At 39.0% G+C, this 27483-nt stretch overlaps 1 protein-coding gene across 1 annotated transcript in view; it reads left to right on the plus strand.

The window, feature by feature from the left end:
- The first annotated feature begins 7981 nt into the window (after positions 1–7981).
- The window catches only part of CNGB3 (cyclic nucleotide gated channel subunit beta 3), a 54655-nt gene continuing 35153 nt past the window's right edge, over positions 7982–27483 (plus strand). The window contains exons 1-3 of the mRNA XM_064154348.1: positions 7982–8089; positions 9431–9506; positions 17320–17416. Coding sequence (XP_064010418.1) covers positions 7982–8089; positions 9431–9506; positions 17320–17416 — 281 coding nt within the window. The remainder of the gene's footprint in view (positions 8090–9430; positions 9507–17319; positions 17417–27483) is intronic.

Below are 27483 nucleotides of genomic sequence, written 5' to 3' on the forward strand. Positions count from 1 at the left end.
AGGACTCTTTGAACAGTGTTGAGATCTCAAGTAAATTGATACATGAATGTTTTCAAGTACTATCCAGTAGAACAATAGAGACAGCAGCAGGAGGCTCTATTTCTATAGTATTTCATTTCAAAGTCACCAATTCCAGCTCATAAGCATTCAGGATTACACACACAAGTATTTGTGCATCTTATACCACAACAGTCCTTTAGTGTCTGTTGACTTTAAAGGGAGGTAAACAATGAAACACCTTGGCAAATCTAGCACTTGGCTATTATCAAAGCCTAGAGCACTTGTAATTTACTAGTATGTAAAAAGATTATACAAAATCCAATCTTAGAGACTTCATCACCACCTTAAAAAAAGTTTGGTGTCTGTACTGGTAAATACTCCTCATCGAATTACTTTTGATCAATAAGCATAAAATACCTAGTGGACTATTGTCATCTCTTGGTCTAAACTGTAATTTGTTTGGTCCTTTAGTAGTGTAAGAAGCTTCAGTGACCATTAAAAGTTGCCAACATAGTATTAGAGCACCAAATGAGAGTCCCAAAAGAGCATCACCAGCAGCTTGTACAGGCTGCATTCTCTATAACAGATATGTCAGGGTAAAAGAAATTACAGAATTTTAAGAGAGAGTTGTTCAGGAAGCAAGTGAAGGACATATGCTGTAATATCTAGCCTTATAAGCAGGAGAATGTGGGAGCAGAGTGAAGCAGGAAGAAATGTCTAGTGGTCTCAAAATACAGTGATACTGGATCTTAGGATGCTCTAGTATTGGCATAGCAGGAATCAGGACAAGGCAGCCAAGAAAGAATAAAATATTTAGTGCTTGGGGAAGAGCTGAAAAAAACCCTAAGTATTTAAGAGACATTTTTGCAGAATGAGGAGGAAGGGAATTTTGAATTATACAAGTAAAAGTTAATACCTACACAACTGATAGGATGATGAATGGATTTTTCAGGTTGATATTAGGTTGAGAGCAAAACTGTAGGCAAGTTTTGCTAACTTCAAGGAGCATATTTCTCACAATACACAGGTGTTGAGGATGTTAAAGACTGGGGTAACTGGAGGTACAAGTTGATGCCATCCTCCATGCTCACACATAGAAGGAACTAGAGGAATGGCATTATCCAGAAGCTCACAGTGCTTTGCTTACAGCCCACGACTATTTGGCAAATGCCCTTAAGAGCAGGGGCTCTTTGCTAAATACCAGACAGCAATGTACAAGTAAATAGAAAAAGTTGTAGTGAAGAATTCTAGAATTTCCATCTGAAGGAAAACTGACCACTAGTCTGCTGCTTTATGCTCTGGAAAAGAGCCTACAAATTTAGAGACATAAATCTCCCACTTTCCCTGATAAAATTTACTGCTCTTCTTCAACTGCTTAATCACAAACTTAGCAGTGCTTTTGATTCATGCCTGTGCAAAGAAAAAAGTCATATTTTACCTGAATAAGAAATGGCAGTTTGTGGCAGTGAAAGCCATAACCAAGCTAACTCTACAACAGAAGGGAAATTGCTTCTTGCCAAGTTTTACAGCACAGATAGAGCTTTTAAACACTAGATATTTTCCTACACTGACAAAACTGCCATTATTCCAAAAATAAGCTTAAACCTAAGCAAAGTCTAACAGAGAAGGAAGGAAGGAAAAGTCCTTAATTTAGTCATTTCTTGAATCTTTTCAGATGTTCTATGGGTTTTCTCCCCCTCTAAGTAGAGCTAAATAAAGCAAATATTCATTTGGTCTTATCATGAAACATACTAGATCACCTTTGCAATCTCTCTATGGAAGTTTATCATGAGTCAGTAGCGTGCCCAGGCCACAAAGAAAACCAGTGGCATCCTGGCTTAAGACACAACCCACTGGAGAGCCTCGTGGAAATATTCTCATTACTCTTTCATAAAAGAGAAGAAAATGAAGTAGAAGCCAGTACAGCACTCTGAAAAAGTAACCATAATGGACACTACTTTTTAAGTAGTTGGGTTCGAAAAAGTAAATGTTTGCCCGAAACCTGGGATTTTTTTCTGTCACACTGAGAGTGAACTGGCCTGTTAATTTGCATTAGAAGTGCCATTAGTTGCTTTTCCTTTCTCCAGAGATTTCCCCATCCAAACAACCATTTGTCATTCATTACAACTGCAAAATTATATTTAAAAAGGAAAGCTAGAATCAAATAGATTGGTCTCAAGCCATGCGTGCAAAGGTTGTTTCCTCAGACAGCAATTACAAATCTACTTTTAAATAGAGAAAAACACAAAATGAAAACCTGTAAATTGTGACAGACTGGTTGAAACTGGGGCTAGTCTCAGTCCAGTGCTTTATCAGCTGTGCTTTTTAGAACTAGCTCCACATTTAAAGGGGATTTTTTAAGAGCCTGGGTTTTTTTCTCCACTAAGCACATTGTTTGCAAAGTGCTCAGCTCTCAATTTGTTGCTGTGTTGTTGACTAGATTAGATAGATTGTGTTGGTGGCATGTTTTAAACAATTGTTAGCAAAACCAAGGCTTAACATCACTGCAGTCAGAAGAGGATGCTTTAAGGAGATGCATAAAACGATGGGTTTAGGGGAATACATTACAGACTTCATTCTTTGCCTAAATTTTAAACCTCAGCTTTCCAGAAGAGATGCAATTTATGACCAAATTTCTATTTCCATTTCGTTCAGACACAAATTTTAGTGACAGAAATTTTAGCATTATACAAGAGTTAACATTAACTGCAGTAAACATCTTAAATGCATCACTCTCTCTCGCTCTGCTCTCCACAAGCATTATATGCTCACAGGAGAGTATAGGAAAGTAGTGGCCACAGATGTTTGCCTCTCATGCCTATTTCTGCATCCCCACAGATGCAGCCTAACACCTCTGGGCCTTTTTTCTTCCAAGTTAAGCCATTTGTTTAAGTCCTCAGTTACTTCCAGAAAATATGTAAAGCTTTTATAGATAAAACAATGGAAAAGTAAAGAACTGTTAGAAAAAAGGGATTGTATCATTTCAGATCACGTTTGATTCTATTTCTTAAAACTTCAATTCTATTTAAATAGGAAGCTTCAAAAGCCTGTAAATGAAAATGGTAATGAAAACCCAGCTCTGTCTTGACCACATTCAGATATTTTTCAGTGTAAATAAAATTGAAATATGATTTTCTGAAGGTCTTCTCCCCCACCTTTATTAAAAGAGTAGATAATGGAGGAATGTTGAGAGGGGATTGGTCAGGCACCAAGAATGAGATTATACATTGAAAACATTTGGAACAACAAATATCACATCTAATGGGTTTGAGTTTCAAAACTGGATAGGTTTTAAACTTGACTGTTACCAAAATGTGAAGTTCAGTCATGGTTCAAGAATTTATCCACTTTTAATACACTGAGTATTTTACTAAACAGAAACTGTGAGTAGCTGTTTAAAAACCAATTAGCCACATGAAATCACTTCATCAGCAAGTACAAAACTTACATACTAGTTTTGAACAAAGTAGTATGTAAAACACGGGTTCTGAAACAAATATTACAGTATCTTTGGTGAAAAAGCTACCCAAGTTCTGTAACAAGGCTAGAAAACAAAGCACCAGAACTAAATCTTCATCTGAGGGAAGTGGGGTCTTTGAATTTTATTGACCTTTTGGCAGCCTAAGATTTCAGTGTGTGCTTGCTCAGAGAAGATTTTATTGATCCTACATTTGGGAGAAAATAATTTTACTAAAGCCATTAACTTTCAACCTCTTGATGCAAACAGCCTTCAGGTAGAAAAAAAACCCTAACTTGTGTGTTGGTTTTCAATAAAAGGTTTTAAAATCTGGTGCACAGTCAGCCCATGCAGCTCCACACTGTTCAGCCCTTTCAAATACAAAGACTGTCTGCCCTCCCTGTCTTCTTTCTGGGACTTCCTACTAAACACATTCAGCAGGAGCCTCACCAGCCTCCCTGTTGTAAACAGCTGCAGCACTCATTCACAAAAATCTATCAGTACAGAATGCTGTTTGGGTTCACCTCACATGCTAGACCTAGCCCTTGAACTTCATATTTGAACAATGCTATTTTTGCTAGGAGTGGTTCAACACACACAGAGAGCTTCCCAAGGGAGATGCCCAGCAGACCACATACAGGCAATTTCTCAGCTGAAGGATATGGCAGAGAATCTATTGCCTTCTGTAGCAGTATATTTTTCTCCATGGAGAAACGTGGAAAAAAAGTGGGAAGGTGCACTATTAGCTCAGCAGTGTAAGACTACTAAATGACTAAACACAGAATGAGAGCACTACTTGTTAGGTTGTTTGCTTTTATTGCAAGAATGACCTCTTATACATTCCAAACCAATATTGCTTACCAATTAAGCTAGTGAAGACATCTTAAATTTGACAGTTTGAGATTATGGGGTCTTTCAGGGAGACCTGCAAGAGCCCTAATTCTTGAAGTGATCTAGCCCATGAGTGAGATATCATCAGGGACATCCCATGACTATCTTCACCTTTCTTGGGAGTCTGTTCCTTCTTGCCTCTAGGTCCAGAAACTTATTTTGGATATTCATTTAGATGAAAGAGGGACAGAGACTTTGAGCAGTACATCAGTTAATAAAACTGTCTATGTGACAAGTAACATTAAGCAGTAACATAGTGTTATCAAAAGAATTTCTGCTCAAAAGAACACTTAAGAAATCCAGGCATAAACATCTTGTGGTATTATCTTTGCTCTTTGAAGGGGAAAAAGAAAAATAGAGAGGCCCATCTGGCATTTTCTTCCCCCAAGGGAAGTGTACTTTCTACTAGTAGAGAAGGCTTCCTCATGTAGTATTACACCTGTAGACCAATGGTAATACTAAACATAAGAAGACTTCTTATGCCCAATTCCTTTGATTCTGTCATGGTGGGCCTGGATAGGCCAAAATAGACTTATACATGTCCTGGCTTACCCACACATGTTCTTCCCCTCTCCCTCCTCCTGTTCCAGGGACAAGCAACTGCAGGAAAGAGGATAAAGGACTTGGAGATACCAAGGCTAAGGACTCTGGCCTGCCCAGACTTGTTTTCATCCTGTGGTAAGCAAGGTACACACGCTTAGCTTGTGCCTGCCTTGTGCAAGGCCTACGGTTTCCCCCAGTATTGGATAAAGCAAGCCTATGATTTCACCTAATACAGTAAGGCTTGGCTAACTGCCATTCTGATCAGCTAATCAGATCTGTGCTAAGACCACCCACTGCAAGACATCATACCCACACCTGAAAGTCTCCTACCAAGACAGGAAGTCCTGGAGATACACAGTTCACCCAGAAGAGCCAGGATAAGTCAGGGATCATCTGCCTCCCTTCCCAGCACCCTGTGAAGCATCAGAAGTCTCAGAAGCTGACAAGACAGTAACAGAGTTCCCTGAAAGCATTTTGGGTACTATCTGAAGCTGTAGCTAGCCCAATGAGTCAGAAAATAGTATTTTGTGAGTAAAAACTTAAAGCCTCTTCTAATTCACCATTACCTTCTGCCATAAGCAGAAAAGAGCTTCCTAAGCCCATCTAGTGAACAAGTAGTATATTGACCAAAAGAACCTTCTCTTCAATTCATGTTTATATATTTTTGCTAGTTATACAAATAACAACATAGGATTTAGAAATAATGTTTCCATTATGTTTCTCTCCATAGAGAGAGAAATAATGTTTCCATTATGTTTCTCTCCATAGAGAACCAATTATTATTAAAATTAGTGGTTGAGGAGGCAAGAGTTCTGAATATCAAAATTAATAATATTAGTTTGGGGGAAATATAATATTGCATTAATTACCCCTCCATTACAGGTTCATATGTTACTTTCATCAAATGAGGTCACTAGCAAGAAGCAGCATCAGCCATCACCATTTTTACAGGCTGACAGTCAGTTTTGTCACCTTCTTCAATCCACCCAGCACGTTATGGCCTGATGATAGTATCACACTCAGAGCTAGTCAAAATCTGGTGAAGGGTGCAGAAATGAGTGTTTAGAATGTGTCTCCTACCTTAACTTAGTAATTTTACAGAGAAGAATGTGAGAAGGAATAAGAAATATCAACAGCCTGTCTTTTCCAGCTTATTGCCACAGAACGGTTCCCATCTGTTTTCCCATGTATGCTGAACAAATCCTGTCTATTAGATTTGACATATAGAACAGAATTTGAAAGGAAAGAGATAGTTCTGCATTCCTTAAAGGCAAAACCAATCAAGATTATGTATTTAGAATAATTATTTAACACTCTAAACATAGGATGCAGAGGCTCATTCTGGTATATTTGTGTCAATGTACAGAAATGCAACATAAGAAAGCCATATGAATCAGTGTAGAAATAGCTAAAAGGAAACAGCCAGAATAATTGTTTCAGTAGTGTTTGTTATTTCTGAAAATACCTCACTGGATGCTAATTCATGATGCATCTGACTGTGACTGCTTAAGGAGATATTTTCCATTATTTAAATATAGCTTCTAATGGGATGGTTGCAAAGAATTCTGCCAATCATTTTCACAGCAAATGCAGATGAAGTGAACATAAGACATTTAAACTACTTCCGTTTCTAAACACACCTGCTGCATTTTATGGAGAATAATCTCTTATGCAAGTTTAGAATATAAGATCCACTCTGCAAGTGCTTTGTTTCAAACTTACATTGAATAAACCAAACATGTCCTGAAGAGAAGTGTTATCCAAAGTTTCCTTGCATTAACAAAAAAAATGAAGTGTTATATTAAAATAATATAGGTTGCACACCCCCTATATCTACAGAACACATGAGACAGGCTTGAAATCCCTGTATGCTAAGCCCTCTAGGGTTTACCATTAATACTGCATATACTACGTGCTGGTCAAAGCCAACCTAGCTAAGAAGCTAACTGGATACAAGCTATTTGCTTTGCTGCTGCCCTCCTAATCTTCTTACTTAAGACTGCATCATTATATTCAATTAACCAAAGTGCTTTTAGCATGCTCAGAGCCTGGTAAAAATAACTAAACTACCACAGCACACAGAAGAGAAATGAAACATTGAAGGAGATGAACCATCTTACTAGGGTCAGGACATGAACTTGTGCCTTCCATTGGCCAATAAATATTAAATTTGTTTTGGTCTGCTTATTATTTACAAAACCACATCATATGAAGACGTTTAAAGCATTTAATTACTCCCAGATTAAGCCAATAAAATATTTATTAACTGCAGATGCCCATAGTTATTAATGGGTTCTTTTTTATAATGAAAACCTGTTGTTCTCAATAAGGCTAAGTCTGAAGGTAGTTTGTATGCAGCAATTGATAAAAGATGGGGTTTTTTTTGTAGTAGCCAATTTAATTCACAAAAATTTAACCAAGAAAAATCAAGTTGTTTTCTAGGATTTCTTCTGAGATTTTTTTTATTATGAGCTGAAGTAGAACAGGAAGGCGGATTTTTCACATCAAAAAGAAGCTAGATATTAATTTATGGACATCTGGATAATAAAGTATTTTCACTTGTTTATAGTTTAGTCATTTAAACACTAAGCTAATTCAGATTTTGAAGTGGAGACAGACTCCTAATAGCATGGTATTAAGGACGAGTCAAGTTGTAAAGATTGATGGTAATGGTAATTGAAGCAACATGGCACTAGATATATTTGAAATTGGAATTTTACCTATATACAAAACCATGCTTGATTTTATGCAGTTCTGTATAGAAGTATTTAAAACCTACAGAATCTCAGCTGTTATATCCTAGACACTGATTTATTCTAAGCAGAAACCATTCACTGTGCATGAAGAGTCAGGTTTGTATATAGTGTAATCAAAGCTAGAAATAACTTATTTTACAACATACAAAAGTATTCACAGTGAGAAAAAGCCCTCATTGAAACAGTGCACAAGGAATTTCTTTAAAGGCATTAATCAGACCTAAATCTGATTAGCTGTCTAATTGACTTGATTACTGATGGAAAGAACACATGTGCTATATTCACCTTCACAGTGAAAGAGTTACAAGACTACAGGAAGAGTGGAATGGATAAGATGTTTAAAAAATTTAAAATACTGTTTTCTAGAGCAAAATTATCACCTGAGCAAATAGACTGTAAGAATGAAGATGATCCTTCACCACCCAAGACATCTACAGGCCAGGTACAATCTTTATTCTTTAGTACAGACTCAGTAGTGCTACTTGTTTTTAAAAATACTATTTAAGTAAATGCCGAAGGTTGTATTTTCAAATATTAATTACTGTGCACAGTTTCAATCTTGATTTGGATAAGAACTGCCTTCGATCCTCTTCTTTTTCCTACCTTTTCTTTGTGTAAGAAAAAATAATCCTCTTTTTAGCAAGTTGTTTTCCAAAACAGAGCTAGGCTGAAATAGTACAAGGTTATGAGGTCTTCATCAACATTACAAATGAACAATTAGAAATATTGGTATATCTGCTTTTGATGTGCTGGTGTACTCTCTTCATCATGCTTCCTGCTGGAAGAAAACAGAAGGAAAATACGCTTTCTGGATATTGGGATATATCAGCCTGCTTTCAAATATCTGCTGGAAAGGCAAAGTAATTTAGTAGTCGTAAGAAGTATTTTCTTTGTATTAGTTTTACTAATAGAATGCCTTTTTGAACAACAAAAAAAGTCATATTCCTTTGCTTGTTAACCTTTGAATTTTTATCTTTTCCTCAAAAATATCCTTGAAAGTGTCCTGGTTTTGTCAAACTTCACAATATCAAGACTTGACAAGACAAAATGGCAACCACTTAGACCTTTGCCAATTTAGCAAAGTGGAAAAAGTATCAGAATGATCTACTAATCTGAACTCATGCTTCATGGAACAATTGAAGCTCCATCGTTACAGTTCATTTTAGCTAATCAGTGTCTCTCAGCACATTTCCAGCTCTCAGGCATATGCAAAGACTAACTGAACTTCCAGAAGCCTTGATTTACATGCACAAAAGTTCCATAAATGTTACTGTTTTAAAGAGAAATGACAAAAATATTTCTCAGTCTTGCAAAGACTTTCTAGAACTAGTATTTTTCAGTTAAGGCTTGTACAACCTCAAGAAATGGTATTAATTCAGCATAACAACAAGTCATATTCCATTTGTCGCTATGGCTAAGGTTGCTCAAAACACAACATGTCATCAAGCCCAGCAAAAGGTCTAGGCAGAATGACTAAATCAGAAAATGCAGACTGGCCTGTATGTGGCAACACTGAACAAGTCAGCCCTGACAACATGAGCAGCAGAACTCCAGGCTAAGTAATGGGGTTTGCACAACAGATGTGAAGACATCTGTTTATTTCAATATCTCAGTTCTTTTGTCAGCATATCTGGAAAGCCTTGTCCAAGAACACACAGAGAACATCCAGGAACAAAGCTCAACTTGATTAAGCAAACTCTTAGGATAATGTTGCAGAGCAGACATCAAGCCATCCCTATTCTCAGCAGCAAGCACAGTTTCTAATTCTGTTTATTTTTTTAAGGGTGAAAATAAAAACACAGAAGAAACACAGAAGGCAGAAGCCAGTAATAAAGTAGAACCTGCACCAGCACAGCAAGGTCAGTAATAATCTATTCAGACCTTATCTGGACAAAAATCTATGCACAGTAAATAGAGCTGTAAATAAGATTGTTGTTCTTCCAAATGCTCATCTTGGTTTTTAATAATGGAAAAAATTAAGAGCTCTGAATTCTCATTGAGGCCAAGCCTATCATTTGTTACAGGAAAAAGAGCACTATCCAAAAAAAAGGCAACAAGCTTGCAAACACAGTCCCTTCATGAGCTTGTCCACTTGAATCAACTAGTCTAACAGTACCTGTTTTCTCTTTCTGAAAGAGAACTTCTTAGAAACCTTACTTTCAAGTTATTTGATAGCTTAAGACGACTGCACATTTTGATGTTCTTTTTGAGTGTATTTCTCATATGTTTTTAGAAACAAAGATGAGTCAGACTCAACTGACATGCTAATATTTTGTTGAAGTCATTCAAAACACATGTTGTTTTGAGGGGGTCTTGTTTGTTTAGTTTTAAAAAGCAAACAATTTCTACAAAGCAATGCCATAATTACTTGCCATCACCATTCTGAAGACATCTAGGTCTAGAATACAGAGCTCAGAGCAGTTATTAAGGGAACTATTTGCCTAAGCAGCTGGTTGCTGAAAACAGCAGCAGGTCGCCTGCTTTCCTTACAACAAAGCCAGACTGACTGCTGCAGCAGCTCTCAAAATATAGGTGAAGTAAACCCAACTACTGGACCATGCTCTCTTTCTGCCCTCACAATGTCAGGAGTGCAGCCCTTTTTTTCCACCCTCCAGAACTGGAGCAAAACACCAAGTCTGTTTTTTGTAGCTATGTGCTTTTCCTTTGGGAGAAAATCTCAGGTTCATTTCAGTGGAACAGCCAAAAGCTGAAGACCCTCCAGCCCTCTGTGGTACAGACTTAAAGAGAGACAATCAGCTGGAAAAGACTACAAAAAGAACTTGTGTAAACCTTAATTGAGCTTTGTGTAACCATAGCAAATATCACAATTACTTTGCCCATATAATGAAGCTTTAAAATTCCATTTAATACAATTATCTTGTTACCTAATGGCTGTAGCACTAAAACAAGGGAAAACAAAATCTGACATGACTTATCTGTAGCAATAAGCCAACAACAGCAAAAAACCCAAATCTGCTGCTTTGTGAGTTCATAGCAACATTAAATCGCAGCTGCTATCCCACTAGAGAGTGAAGTTATTGTCAAAAATTATCTTGCTTCCATCCAAAATCTGATATAATTTTACATATTAATGTAATTAATTTGCCCGTTTTGGGATACTAAACTCCTAAAGTTTCTTCCTACCTAAAATATAAACTAAAATAGAGGTTGTACAGAAATACCAACCTCAATTACTTGAGAGGAATACAACACAGGTTACATTCTTGCTTGGTTGGCATTTTTTAATACATAGTTTTCTGGAAGGCACTTCATGTTTTATTTTCATACAGCCAAAAAAATATATCCTCCTTTTCCATGTGGATACGAGATAGAGAACAGCTAACCAATCCAGAGAAATTACATAAGCACCACACCTCAGGAGAAGATTATGAATTCCAGCACCCTGCAAGCTGAATAAGGAACTATCTACAATTGCACCCCTGGATCAGAAGCTAGACAGACCTTCTCATCCACCACACTGATTTTTTTTGTGATATTTAGTGTCTTCAGTGCCTAGATGCATTGGCAAGAACAGAGAGAATATAAAAGACAATTTATGTGCTGTCAGATTAAACAGAAGTTCCATTGCACATCACCTGAGACTGTAGTTTTGGCAGAGTCAGAAAATCTATATCTCAAGTGTGAAGTCTGGACAAAGCAAAAAGAAAAACAAATAATCACAAACTCAAGAAACAAAAAACCTTCAATCACCTCCAAATGCATAGCACCTCAAAGGAGGGGCTGCTCAAAAGTAACTTCAGTTCACTGCAAGCTTGCTCCCAGTGTGCATGCTTTTGTTTAGGAGAATTCACTTTCCCACTAAATGTTTGGTCTAGGAAATAAAAGCAGCATAAGATGTTGACAGCTACCACCTTTCCTGTATCAGCCTACCCATTTTACCTACACTTTCATAGAAAGGGAGTTGGAAGTCATCTCTCACATTTCAGTAGGTTTCCCAACTACCCACACACAGTCTAGACTGAAGAGATGTAGAAGGAAATTCTGTGGCCTTCCTAGTTGCTGGGCTATCATGCTGAAAAGAACACAAAACCACGTGAAGTCTGATAGAGTACAACATGGAGCCTGGAACTAACCTAGTAGGCAATTGAAACACTAAACTGGCAGGAGGAATGAAGAACTCCAATGTCAGTATGCTTTTACATGACAACATTCCTGAATCTTTTTAAAAAAGAGGAAATTCTCACAATATGTATTTGGCCATATAGTGGATAAGCAAAGTCCAGAGCCAAAACAGCCTCTTCTCAGAGGAAAGCTTTGGTCACTGGCTTCATGTAAAAGATTTTCACTCTCTTCCTACAGAGACAAATATTGAATCTACCAAACTACTATTGTGGTGAAACCTCAGCTGATTAGGCTCCAAGTAATTCCACCTCAGCAACAACTGAGTTATAAACACCTGAGAAGAGAGATTTGAGTTAAACATGACAATTTGCTGCTCTTGGGAATCTGACTTCTAAGCTGCTTAAGAAAGCTTGCCCCCTAGAACTTCAAATCCAGGGTTAAATAAGTGGTTTGTGTTTCAAAAAAAGTATAGACCAACTATTAGCATTTTGATAATATGCTGCAGCTCAGTAAGCCAAACCCATCAATGCAGAGACTTAAATAATCATCTTATTCCTTGTCTTATCTTTTACACTCCTCACTGGCACTCAGTCACCTTTATTCCCATGAAAATGTTTTTTTTTTTTTAAAGATTACCAAGAACTTGAATAGGTTTAATGAGCTTGCTTCCATGCCTGCTGATGTGAAGCCTTTTAAATTCCTCTCAGATGTTCATTTCTCACACAAGTGACAGGGCTAAACACTAGGAAAACAAAGCCAGCTTCTCCATACAAATCTTTCCTTACCGAAAAATAAACCTGCTAATACTTTTGTTAGCCACTGAAGATCAAGATGAATCTAGCTGCAATAAATATGCTTTTGTACATCCAAAATCCCAGGGAGGTATTTGCTTTTCATATGAAGACCATAAGGAACTGACCTTTAAAAGATCTACCACAGCACATTTCCAAAGAATCCAGTAAGAGAGGGGAAGCAGACATAAGATACTGGTCAGCCTTCTTAATACAAGGCAATGGAGCTGTCTGGGAACTCTGGGCAAGAAAGTCTTCCCTTTCTGAAGCATGGCAAAGCAAAAGCACCTTTCTAATTCTCTACTCTGGAATAGATTTGACTGCTACTATACAGCTGCCAATATTTGTGTCTGAAAAGTATTCTTAAACTTATTTTGCAATAAGGAAAACACATTTGTGATGTTGAAGGGCAGTTGTGATGGCTATGCAATGCGTATGTGGAAATTACTGATCCAAGAAATAGAACTTTTAAAGCCAGCCTAGTGACTGAGAGATTTATGATTTATTAGTTCCTGGGAAAAAGTCCCTTCATTCTGACCACCCCAGAGGCACACCTCTTCATGCTGAATAGCCAGTAAGGCTGGTGGTCCTCACAGCACAAGGTACTTTCTTTCCTGTCTCTAAGCTTCCTGCTGCTGCTCAAATAAACAGAAGTAAGGGTCAGATAGGAGTAACAAGTCTGCTTGCTCAGGGAATCTCTTCCTTTGCTCTGAACAGCAGACCAGCACCTCTGAAGGCAGTAAGAGGATGGGGCTGTCCTAGCCAGGCTGGAGAGGTGGTAATAGCCTCTTGCAAATCTAGGGCTTTTGAAGACAACCAGTTACAACAGAAATAGGACTGGGAAGTGGAACAATTGATGAATTACTGTAAAATTACTTAACCTGACCATCTGCTTGCTAAATTTGCTTCCTAACTTCTACGAGGAAAAGTTACTAGGGAATACTTTATGCTCTACTGGTGGAAGGAACAGAATACTTTTCATGACAAAATAACACTTATCTCAATGGCTCCATGAGGTTTTACAGTTCTTCGCTGACATCATCTATTAACAGAATTCAGACACCTCCGTGGATCTAGGACCATGACAAATTTTTGAATCCACCAACACTTACACAGGCATAGGACTGAAGGCTTTAGAGGATTATGGCAAGAATTAAAACTCTGCAGTGCTGGCATTGACAAATCTATCTATATCAACAGCTTCCTCCATGGAGAAAAATCCTTACTAAGGCCTACAAAACAATGTGAAAAGTGCTAAATTTTAGAAAGACTATACAGGAGTTGGTGCTATGTGAGCAGGTTTAAACTAAAACCAACTTAACTAGCTCACCTAGAGCTGTTTAGACTCATGATACTCTGCTTTTCGTGAATTCTGAACTCTTGGTTTCTGATAATTATTACACATTTCTAATGAGCTCCCCAATATTCAGCTGTTTAAGTTATGGGGGAGGGAGAAATACATAGATAAGTACAAAGCATTCTCCTTTCTGCTTTGCTGCAAAAATGGGAAATACTCTGCTGCAAGAGATACATCAAGTGTGCATGCAGCAGCAGAAAATCATATTAATTTGGAAAGAATCTGTCCAAAACAAAGTGAAAATTGAAGATAAAAGCTGCTTTATGGAAACACAAACAAGAGAGCTTAGCAGCCTCAGAATAAGCCACAATCACTCCTTCAACATGCAGAGATCTCGCTACTCTAGAATGCTTTTCCAATTATTGGTTTACTGGAATTATGAATGGGGACAATAAAGGTTCAATAATACTAACTTTCAGCTGGGACCATTGTCAGCCTGGCTGAGACAACACAGGTTAAGACTGACATCCCACCAATAGCCTTTTCCATTACTTTTTTTTTTATTCCTGACTGAAGTCTCTCCTGGAGTAACAAAGCCCTGTGGAAAATGAGAAAAATCAAAAAGACTAAGAGGAAACCAAAGCAGCCTTATAACCTGCATCTTACTCCCCACTCCTTGCTACCCTAGGCAGATCACTAGTATGAGGAGGTTGCAGTGGACCTCTCAATTTAACCACCTACCTAATGAATTCCATTAAGGACTGTTTTCCCCAGAAAGTTCCACTCCCACAGCTGGTGTTTTTCCCTTTGATCTTGAAACAGAACCAGCAAAATGTATCCCAGATTAATATAATTCAAAATCATACTCATAAAGAGGCCAAATGATCTCAACTACATAGACACTAGTGGCTTGCATCCCCCAACTCCCACTGCTAATGCATTGGCAGCTTTGCCCACTTATATTCTAATGTAATGGAAACAGAAGGTCATTTAGAAAAACTCAAATCTTTAGTTCAGTTAGCATGGATCTACTGTCAAAATTGCTCCAGGGGTTGGTGCCCTTGTGTAACTCAGCCTCTTTTTTATCATTCCCAATTTCTTTAGCATTATATAAAGCAAATACAAGATTTCTTTGCTGTTCTGTAAGCCTTGTCATCTACCTGAAGGATCATTATTTATTAAATAAACCAACTGTCGTACTCTAAATGCTCCCTAAAGTGACTACCACATGGCCTTTAAAGGCATTCTTTCAAGGCCAGGCTTGTACATCAGAGGGGTATGATATAGATTCCATCAGAGAAGAGCAACTGATGCTTTTAAAAAACAATAAAAGCAGCTACACAGATAGTCCTCACAATTTCACATGGGAAAGAACAACTAAAGCTTGACACACAGTTGGCAGTTGCGCTAGGCCACCTAGACATCATAATCCTAATGTAAATAAGCCCTACGCTGGTCATGGAGATTTATGAAATTCAAAAACTTAGAAAGGTTTGGCATGTTCACAGGATTACAATGTTTTCCATCAGTCTGAGTCCAATCACCATTTAATGGTTAGTGTGGGTTCAGATGTCAGATTAAGTTGAGAGTATCTAGCAGACTGAGAAGCTATTATCCTTCTGCAATGGGATGCTTACGTGTGCAAACAACTTATTCTCTTACTATTCAGTCTTCCCTCCCCATACACATTCGAGACAGATTTTCTTACTCAGAAGCCTGTTAATCTAAGTAATGTCTACACTGGCATTTTATTTCAGATGAAGAATGCCTTTGTGAAACAAATTTGATTGTCCCCTACTGTGCTCTGTTTCTTTTTTCCCCACCAAAACCCTCCAGGAACGGATGACTGGATTTCTTTACAATAAAACTAAACCAGAAGCAACACACCAAGTCAATCTATTTTACTGACACTGCTGATAGTCATTCATTTCAGAGGGTCACAATAGATCTGGCTTGGAAACCAGCTGCCTTCAGCACCTGTTCTGATTTTTTCCTATCAGGTCAAATTCTCTGCTAGAATAGACCCAACCAGAGGCAAATACTGAAGAAAAGAAATTTTCCAAAGCAAGATACCTGCAGAAATGATGAGATTAACCCTGCTGTCGTTTCTGAGTACACACCTTTTTGGCTGTGGGAATCAGGGCAGAGAGACTTGCAAAACTATACATTCAGAAGGCAGTAGAAACTGCAATGAGAGTTGAAATTTTTGGGTAGTATACCTTTTTTTCAACATGTCACCACAAGAACATTGTGTGCCAAGGAAAGCACAGTGAGTAGCATCATTGATAAAGATCCACTGGAGTAACAGTTAAATAGACTTTTAACAGGTTAAGTGGCAATACCCATAAAATAGTCAGTTATATATAGGTACAAACCCCTTTATTTCCTGTAACTGCAGCTCCTTTGCTATTTCCTTCGAGAGGATGAAATTCCTAGGAAAATTTAATTATTCCACTATGTGAATGTATTCACTGTGCTAGAAGCCTGAATCCATTTTATAACTCCTCCTTCATAAAAAAGTCTTTTTGACCAGAACTTTCAGAAAAGCACTTCAAACTCTTGTAATCAAATAGTAAGAAACTATTTCACCTTTTCAGGAGTCCTCACTCCTCTAGATATATGCTATTCTGCACCTTGAAAATTCCCTAACAGATCTTCTGGTAACATCAAACATTCCCTGCTGTTATATTTTCAACAGACTTGGCCTCAGGATAGTACTGCAATACTGTGTAAGTAAAACAAAAATCTGCATTTGCATTAAGGAATCAAGATACTGTTATTGATTTGAGCCATAAATGCAAGTGAATGTCAAAGTTTGAAAGTAAATTCCTCACTAGAATTCTCCCAGATTACAGGTGATACATAATACAAATCCTGCAGCCTGTCTCGCCATACTCAGTGACAGATTTCTCCAAGAGATTATTAGAGAATTGCCCCCTAAACTTGCAAAGTCAAAAGTTAGTTTTGACCAGCACATTTGGGAACATGAACTTCATTGCTATTTCTGCAGTTCCTTGTCTGACTCAGCTTAAGTACTTCTGATACCTGTGTCCAGGTATTGTCTTATATCCCATTTAAGAATTTTTTTCCTCCAGAGCAGAGCTCACACATCACATTTTTACTTCATCTAAATATGAAGAAAAGCATGATAGAAATGTTCTTCTGGTCCATTAATCAATTATCCATCCAGTACAAGCTTAAAAGAAGTCAGGTCAAGAACTTAATAGATGAGCTCTGTACTGATAATTTTTGAGATGGATAGATAAATCTTCTTTAAAAAAGACAAAAAAGTTACAGAATATATAAGGTACAATCATCACAAATATGTTCTGTACAGGTGGCACTGAAAGATTTATGGAGGAAATAATGCAAGGGTCAAGTCTCAGACTCAGTCTTGTGTAGTGTTTGTCTTCTGAAGAAATAACAATAGCCATGTTGTGATACCTCCAGAAGTATTATCACAATTCTTTCAAAACCAGCATTCAGAAATTATTTTTTCAGTTACAGCACCAGCAAAAGCACCTGAGCCTTCAAACACTGAAAAATCAACTGAACCAGCTAAGATAATTCCACCCAACGATGAGAAGCAAAACACTGAGTAAGTAAATTCAACTTACAATAATCTAAGGCTTTTTTTCTGACATAACACTACAGTAACTGAAACATGGCACACAGAAGAGTCCCTCCTGTCCCATAAGGATCTGAAGAGATTTACTTCAATTCTAAGGCAACCATATGTAGAGGTATTCTTTAGTATGTGGTTTTGCTACATGTATGTTTGTTGCATACATGTACATTCCAGGAACAAGAAAAAAAATTGCTAAATTACACTTATACACTAATTAAAATCAGTGATGCTGATCAGCTGTTGACATTTTCTCTTACCAGACCAGCAAGTCCCACAAAACCACCCTGAATAGCTAGAGGTTTTGTCAAATCATTCTGACTTAAAAGCCTTTTACCCTGCACATTTTTCTAGCTGAGTTACACATTAAATCAGCATTAGTCTCTGCAACCAGAGAATTAGGTCTGACTCTTCCTGAGAGAAGACAAATGAACTGAACAGTGACATTCATTCAGGAGACTCCAGAGGCATTCAAGCTTTAGAAAAAAAAGCTGCAGTGACCATTTTGCTAAAATAGAAATAAATACAAAATCTAAAACCAGTAATCATGCAATATTCTGTAATAATTAGGGAAGTTTTGATTCATTAATTGATAGAGCCATTTGGTTTAAAAGGGATCCTTAACAACCATCTAGTCCAACCCTCTTGCAATAAAAGGGGACACATTCAAGTAAATCAGGTTGCTCAGAGACCCATCCAACTCGATATTTGCAGGGATAAGGCATCAACTGCTCCTCTGGGCCACCTGTTTCAGTGTCACCATCCTCATGACAAAAGCTTTCCTCTTTATACCCAGACCAAATCTACTTTTTAAAATTCACTACTCTTTGTCCTATTGCAACAGGCCCTGCTAAAAAGTGTGCTCCCATCTTTTTGTAAGCTCACTTTAAGTACTAAAAGGTTACAATAAAGTCTTCCTACAGCCTTTTCTTCTCCAGATTGAGGAACCTCTACTCTCTCAGCCCTTCCTAATAGATGTTCCAACTCCCATAATTTTTGTGGCCCTCATTTTAACTTGCTCCCATGGGATCTTGTCTTTCCTCTTATCACAGACATACCCACAAAAGACAACAACTACACAAAAATGCAGTTTTATTATAACAAAAATTACTCAGCACTCCTGACAGAAATTACAAGTTCAGGTGTCATTCACTAATATACTACCATGCAACCAGCTAAGCTTTAACCTTAAGCTTTAAGACAGGCGCTTCCAAGAACAATGAGCCAAAATGTGGGTGCACTCACTCATAAAGCAGAAAACTCCCACTCAAGGGTACCCAAAACATGTACTCACCAAAGCTGGGCTGAGGACTCAGTTTGCAGAAGTATCTTCAGATGGCACCCTGATCCAGAGGGAAGAGGCTAAACCACAATGCTTCTCACTGAGAGGAACCAGCTCAAAATGGCTTCGTGCTAATTGCAGCTGCACTGTGGCCAGTTCTCATTTGTTGGAGAGCCCAGCCCACACAATCAGGGTGGGCCTACACCTGGAGGTAGCAATTAATGTCTGGGAGGTACCCAGGTGATCTTTATTAGCCTTTAGTGGGTGCTTTGTCAGGTGCTTGTCAGTCTTCGGTGTTTGTGTCAGCGCACTGTATCTGCCACACCTGTGCTGAGGACTCCAGATCTGAATGCAATAGTCCAAGTAGAGGCCCACCACAGAGAAGCAGAGAAGCAGAACCAGCTCCCTCAACCTGCTGGCCACTATTATTTTGATGTAGCCCAGGATGTGGTTGGCTATCCGGGCTGTGAGCACTCATTGTCAGCTCATATCCATCTTTTCACCCCCCAGAACCCGTCTCTTAAGGGCTGCTCACAATCCCATCGTGCCTCAGCTTGTACTGACATGGGGATTGGGGTAGGTTGGGGTTACAGGGGCAGGACCTTGCACTTGGCCTTGTTGAATCATATATAAGGCCCAGATGGGCCCAACTCTTAAGCTTGCCCAGATCTGTAGCATCAAGTTCCTCAGGCATGTCAACTGCACAGCTCAGCTTAGCATTACATGCAAACTTGCTGAGGCTGTACTCGATTCTACCATCTATGTTACTGACACAGATACGGAACAGTTTCATGGAATAGCTCAGGTTGGAAGGCTGCTCCAGACAGAAATTCTGCTAAGTGAACAACAAATTTAGTACTGGTCTCAAGTCACCTGAACACTACCTCTGAAAGAGGAGACACAAGAATGGCTGTGCCAAGGCACTGAATTACAACTGAGTGACAAAAACTTCAATATCTCTTTCCCAATAGCTTTAGATAGGACTGCACACAAGTCAGCCTTGTCTGCCAATACCTTGTTTCTCCTCTCCATCCTTAATAACAATGCAAGAGAACAACAGACAAATATCCATGAATAGCTATTTCCCAGGCAATAATAATTTGTGGAAGGGAGGGATAAGGCTACATTGGCTTTTCACAGCAAGAAATGAGGGAACAGAACAACAATCAGGACCTAATTTTCACTCTAATGGAAGGCAGTGGGGACTTATTAACAGGGAACCAGCACAAAACAGCCTTACAGCCTTTATAATATATCAAGATTTGTGTCTGTTTAGAGAGTTCATAAAAACATTTCTGTGTGTACACAGTCCTGCACTGTTTTTTAAGCGTGGTGCAAGCATTTCCCATGAGATACTGCCCAGGACTTCAGCAAATAGAGCACATCCCCAGGGAGCTGGCATATGGGAGGCAGGGCAACAGCTCCCCCAGACAGGACACAGCCCCCACCCTGAGCAAGATATGCAGGGCAAGCCCAGCTGCAGCCACGGCCAAGCCAGAGAGCACATCACCAGTCAAGGCTGTGTGACAAGGCAGATCCAGCACAGTCAGCCAGTCAGCGTCCAGTGAGAGGAACCAGGACTAGCACAGCCCTAAGGCGGCCAGGCAGGGTGTCAGGATCAGCGGGGCCTATGCCAGGCGCTGACACAGCCGTGTCTGCGCACTGAGATGGGCCAAACACTGCAGCCACCACCTCCCCACAGCAAGGGTCCCCAGACCCATCTCTGCAAACAGAGGAGTACAGCCATTTATACCCAGGAGACAATGTTTTGTCAGAGTTCCGTTTGCTATCAAAAAACTAACAACAACAAACGGCACCGTTTAGATCAGGGGTCCTCAAACTACGGCCCCCGGGGCCCTCAGTCCGGCCGTCAGCATCCACCCGCGCCGGGGGCTGGGGGCAAACCAAGCGGCCGCTTCCTGCCGCTGAATCCGCCCCCGGCCTCCGCAGCCCCCCGGCCCCCGGCAGTGTCTGAGGGACAGTGAACCGGCCCCTTGTTTGAAAAGTTTGCGGACCCCTGGTTTAGATCATCGCGAAGGTGACGCAGAAGCAAATGCGAGACCTCTGTATGACCCTACACTGTCAGTGCCGTGTTGCTGCTGCTGAAGAGTGAGACTGTGTAAAGCGCTTGGCATGTAAAAGCCAATGTAAGAGTAGAGGGGAGACAGATGCCTAAGGAAGAAGTAGCAGTGGATACCTGGCATCAGGGAATGAGACAAAAAATACGTTGCAGCAAATGCTAGAAAAGGTAGGGCGTGGAAGAATGGTAAACAAAGCATCTGAGAGCAGAGATGACAGAAAATGGAGAGACACAAAGCACTTCCATAACCTCTTCTCTCCTCTGTTTCTTTTAAAATCCCTTAAGCCTGGCTAAAATTGTAAGAGTGTTCCATCTTCCCAGATGATCAAGGTGATTACAATGCACTGTTTATACTGAGGCAGCAGTGAGGGATCGTGAACTCCGCTCTGCAAAATGCTGTGCAAAATGACAATCCATACTTGCAGGCCACTTTTTGAGGAGTGGCTAGAGAAAAAAAGTACAGTGGATACCCAGGATGGTTTTTATATTCCAGCACAAATTCACACACACTCTGGATTATGCTCATCTAGGTATTGTGAACTATGTAAATTCATATCAAATGAATTGAATCACTTTTTATAAAACATTAAAAAAATGGCCAAAGTCTGTTTAACATTCCCACCCAGGACACATACTCTTCTGATTCTGCTTTTGCAAATGCAGAAACACAGCTTTCAATATTTTCAAGAAAAAGGCAAAAGGGAATTCAAGTGTTGCCAACTGCCATATGAGTGCAGGAGGTTCAGAAAGACTGAGTTTCGTGATCCTATCTTGCCAGATCACTATGACATAGTAGTCTATACCACCCCTTAGGTCTGTAATGGATCTTTTTTTTTTCCCCATTCTAATTTGGCTAACAAATCAAAAACAAAATAAACAAACAAATCAAACCAAACAAACAAAAAAACACCCAAAGACCCAAATTTGGTCTGTGGTGCACAGCCAGGTTAATAGAGAACTACTGGTAGCATGTTCTTAGTGAGTAATGCACTTCATTCAACTCAATTACCTCAACCAAGGAAATTACCATGCTTATTAGCAATTGCAACACATCAATTCTTTAAGCAGACATATCTCAGAGAAACTACATCCTATTAAAAGAACAAAATCTCAGCATACTGGTAACAGTGACCCAGATTTTTTGCAGTCTCCAGAAATCCTTGATTACTGTAGTAACAGCAGGGACATATAAACATGACACCCACGGCCCCAAACTCTAACTGATTTCAGATAAACAAGGCCAATGCTGGACACTTCAGAAAAATCCCAGTACAAAGGTAGTTACAAGCACATTTTATAGAGACTAATACTTTTCCTGTTAATTAGTGCAGTAGCTGAAACTGTAAGCAGATGGACCGTATCTAGTGTATTTTGTAAACCTGACTGAAAAGACATCAATGCCTTTAAAAAAAGCAAAGTACTTTTCTTAGCACTTATGTTCTTTCTGCTCTCGTTACTTTTAGTGCTCGGATTTGAATTTGTGCAATGGTTAAATTGTGAACTTGCAAATTAAATAGGATGGTGACGGTGTGTTACCTGTACCAAAATGGATTAAACTTGCTCTAATCGTTGCTGAGATGGATTTTCCTACAGCCCTTAGGTTCTATCCATTTTGCAGGATGCAGTCACCCTGCTATTGAATGCCACTCGTTCTGCATGACAATCACATAAGTAGCCTGAAGTTAAAAACAGTGCAAATGCAGAAGTTTTTTCTTGAAATCAAAATGACGAAGAGAAGGGACAGGATTGTCATTGTACTGAGTGAAATGCTGCTGCTTTTATTTTTCTTCCCTGGCATTATTTTACATGAGATATTTATTTATATTTAATTCTAAGCAGCAGATTTTTTTTTAAGAATCCATAAGAAAACAAGAGTTTAGTGCTAGTTTAGGCCTAGCTGGGATATTTTGGTGAGAAGAATTAAATTATAGGTGTGAAAAGGAAACAATGATGTCTACTTCACTCATAGGCTTGCTGAGATGTACAAGAACACAAACATCGGTAACAGTCTCTCTCTGTCTTTGGGGCTGCACTTTTCTCTCTCTCTAACCTGCTGTCTGTGTGACTAATCCTTCTGCTTCCTAACTCCCCTGGCCGACCCTCCAAAATCAACTTAAACATAAGGCAAAGTCTGGGGTAAGGTCGATGGGTGGGAGGAAGGTGGAAGAGCAGTTGAGAGCCCCTCCTGGGGACTCTGGTTTCTGTATTACTTTTTTAGCTTGCATATTTCTGTATATAGCTGTAGATATAGTAAATATCTGCTTGTATATTGTGCTAAGCTGTAAGTATAAAGCTTCATTCATTTTCCAGCTTGGCTGAGTCTAGTCTGGGTGATTTTCTTAAGTGTGTGGGGGGCAGGTAACACCCAAACCATCACTACTTTGACACTGACATATTTCTTTGATTTAAAAATGTTTTATGTCCTCCATTGACCTAATTCTTTCCAAAATAAGAAGATATCCTTTTTTGTGAAGGAAGAAATGATAATTTTATAAAACTGCTATCTCTGCTATGATCTTTTGAGCCAATTTTCAGGGGGAAAAAGGAAAGCAATGAGATTTGTGACAGATACATCAGTGTGTTTAATGTAAACCTTTTTTTTTAATGTATTGCTATTTAAATTGTATTTACACCCAACATTTGCAAATACATCAGGGTCTTTCTTAATAAATCTGAGACATAAATCTGAGGTAAAATGCTTATTATTGTTTAGCAAAGGAAAACTAATTATTAGTACACCACAAGTGTTAACTATTCTTGCCTATAATTGCTCTTGCCCAACAGGTTTTTTAAAAACATATTGTCTCTGATTATTTACTCATTTTACAAATATTAGCTACTTAAGATGAAAACTTACCATGCTGTGCAGTGCAAGAGGAGAAAAGAGGAAACAGGCACAGGCAGACGAGAAATCAAAGAAGTTTGGCATCCCAGCTTGATTTGGTGCCCTGGATAAATGATACTCCGAGTGAGATGTATGTTGATCTGCTATCCATGGGGAATACACACACTTGTTGGGATTTTTTTTTTTAGTTTGGAAAATAATGTGATAGGAGCCTGCAGAAAGGGTAAAGATGGTCTTAGATAATAGCAACAGGAAGTAATCTTAGAGGGAAGGGTCTTTCTTACCACATAGACTGGATGTGAGGAGGAAGTTCTTCACAGAGAGAGTGATTTGCCATTGGAATGGGCAGCCCAGGGAGGTGGTGGAGTCACCGTCCCTGGAGGTGTTCAAGAAAAGCCTGGATGAGGCACTTAGTGCCATGGTCTAGTTGACTGAATAGGGCTGGGTGCTAGGTTGGACTGGATGACCTTGGAGGTCTCTTCCAGCCTGGTTGATTCTATGATTCATGATACGGGGAAAGCTAAATGAATTGAGTTCCTACACAGGTGACTGTATAGGAGTTTACTTCTAACAAAAGCAGAATTGCAACAAACCTAGGTGCACCAAGTTAGCTGTATGATACATGGCATGAAGTTCAGTATACTGTGAAATTCTGACAGGGTTCCCAACAGGGCTGCAACATCAGATGCCGTTCTAGTTGAATCTGTGGCACCACTTCTTTTCCTTTTATTTTTACATTTGCTAATTGAATTAAAGCTTCCTGAAGCTAAAAAATTTATTTTATTGGAGTGAAAATGTAATATACTGTCAGTACTTCCAAACATGCAGAAATAATAAGACACATTTTTCTGGATCAGTGAAGACAGGTCTTGCTCAAAGCCTCTTAAAAAAAATTATGATGGAGCAGAGAAAGATACTTATTTCAAGACTGTGAATGAGAATTAAAATCTAATGAAGAGCTTTCTTAAGTTTCAGGAAACCTAACATATCAACAGTTTGTTTATAGACTGTAAGACAATGTATCTTAGAAACTTCTTAGCACTTGAGTGCTTGATAATTTTAGTAGTAACGGATCCTGAGGTACTTATACAAGTTAATTAATTTACTCACTTTCCAAACCTTCACATATCTCAAGTTTGTTTGCTGGAAAGCATTTTCTGTCATACTGTATACGCTCTTTATGTTGTCAGGAATCACTGCCTGCAGTAGTTTTCGTGATCTTGGTTAATATAGTCTTAAAGTCTGCCACATTTGTTTCAACTGCTCCTTACTCATTTTAGAAGACTGTCCAGAATGGATACTTTCTTCAGACATTTCATAGAATCTTAGAATCAACCAGGTTGGAAGAGACGTCCAAGATCATCCAGTCCAACGTATCCCCCAGCCCTAGCCAGTCAACTCATACTAACTCACAGTGTTTCTGTTCACATTCATTCTTATTAAAATGCTACTCGTCATCTCAAATATCTTTTTTCCCTACATCTCCTCAACCAAAAATTTGGATTTATAGACAACAACCTTATTTCCTCTCAAATCTGTTTTGCTAGCCTTTTTAAAGCCACATTCCTAGCAGCCTTGATCACTATAAGAGGGTTTAATACAGTTTCTTATGTGAATTCATGTTTGGAGCACAGCTGGTCAGAATAACTCTTGCTATTGGCTCATAGACCATTAAAGGCAATATCAGATGCATTCTATGATTACATTTGCACCATTTGTTTTCATAGCCAAATTACAGTATGGTTCATATGGTTCATAGCTGCTGTTAACTAGAACTCTCAGATTTGTATGCTCTTGCTATATGCAACTGATGTTCCCACCATTTACAAAAGAAATTCTTCCAATGTTTTTCAAAACGCAGTCTGCACTATGTAGCAGTCAATTCAAATAATTCAATTCTTCCTGGATAGGAACCAGTCCTACTTTTTAATGTTCCAAATTCAATGTCCTGTCAAATAGCATTAGTACTCCACTACATTTTGTACCAACGTCATTAAAGAAAATATTAACGCTAACTCTTAAAACTCCATCAGCTTCCTGCATGGGTAAAAAAGACAAAGATAAGCACCTTTGACGGGCAATTCAGAACAGGAATCTCTTTTAGTCCTTCTGAACCTCTTCTCAGAGCAGCCTTCTATTGACTGCAAAGGGAGCATAATCAGAATATCTAAAGTAAACTTTTTTTTTTTAATACCCCTGTTCCTGTACCAAACAGAAGATGAAGGCATTTTTCTCTTGGAGAGAAACATTAGATCCTAGTCATTTAGGATGTATGATCTTAGACTTGCAGTCTGCGATAGAAGACACTGGTTTCTACAGCATTACCTGCCCTAGGACTGGCAGTACAAATTCATAGATCCATAGATTCATTGAATACCAGGTTGGAAGGGACCTCAAGGATCATTTAGTCCAATCTGAAAGGGTAAGACTATAGAATTAAAGAAACAACCAGGTTGGAAAAGACCTCCAAGATCACCCAGTCCAACCTAGCACCCAGCCCTGTCCAATCAACTAGACCATTGCACTACATGCCCCATCCAGTCTTTTCTTGAACACCTCCATCCACAGCGACTCCACCACCTCCCTGGGCAGCCCATTCCAATGCCAATCACTCTCTTCGGCAAGAACTTCCTCCTAACATCCAGCCTACACCACCCCCGGCACAATTGAGACTGTGTCCCTTTGTTCTGTTGTTGGTTGCCTGGGAGAAGAGACCAACCTCCACCTGGCTACAGCCTCCCTTCAGGTAATTGTAGACAGCAATGAGGTCACCTCTGACCCTCCTCTTCTCCGGGCTAAACAAGCCCAGTTCAAATGAGATAGCCCAGAACCCTGTTGAGATGGACCTTGAAACTTTCTAATGCAGGGGAATCTGCCACCTCCCTTGGGAGAGTATTCCAATGTCTAATAGTTCGAATGGTGATTTTTGTTTTTTCCTGGCATCCAGTTCAAATCTCCCCAGTAGCAAATCTCCCCAGGTGAGCCCATTACACCTTGTCTTTACCATGTGACTTGTTGTAAAAATGGATTCTCCCTCCTCATGATTCCCTGTCCTTTAGCAGACAGGAATTTTATAGCCTTTTCATTCAAGGCCATTTTCTTCCACTGTGCTGTAAACATCTAAATCTTTCCTTCTGGCAAGAGGGAAGTTAAAGCATTGTAATTTTATTCAGCAAACAACCAAGTTTAAACCATCAAGTTAAAAAAATATAAAACCTACAAATTAAAACCACAAGAATCCTCCATTATTATTATATGCTTTTGTTACCTATGTTGCTGTCATGAAACAAAATACATTTGAGGTAATAACAAACTGTGCATAGTACCTGAGTTGTGGTGATGATTTTTTTCACTTCCTCAGTTATGTGGAACTACTACTTCTGCAGGGAATACACATTTCCCCTCTGTAAAGGACTATGTGGTGTAGTAAGAAATGTAGATCTAGGCATGTTGTAACATATTGCACAGAGGTCAGAGATAAATTTCCTTTTCGCTGATGGGCATTAAGTTTATTAGAAGTGTTTTTGTCAAGTTTGAATGTGCTTCCTTAGCCAAGACAATTCAAAGTGCACCTCCATATAAAGCATATTGAATCACTGAATGTTAGAGGTCAGAAGGGACTTCCAGAGATCAAGTCCAACTCTCCTGCCAAAAGCAGGATCCCCTAGGGTACTCTGCACAGGGATGCATCCAGGAAGGTTTTGAAAGACTTCAGAAGAAGGAGACTCTGCAACCTCTCTGGGCAGCCAGTTCCAGTGCTCTGTCACCCCCACTGTAAAGAAGTTTCTCCTCATGTTGAGGTGAAACCTTCTACATTCAAGTTTGTCTCCATT

Source organism: Pogoniulus pusillus, chromosome 14 (assembly GCF_015220805.1).
Source record: "Pogoniulus pusillus isolate bPogPus1 chromosome 14, bPogPus1.pri, whole genome shotgun sequence".
In the NCBI taxonomy this organism is placed as follows: domain Eukaryota; kingdom Metazoa; phylum Chordata; class Aves; order Piciformes; family Lybiidae; genus Pogoniulus; species Pogoniulus pusillus.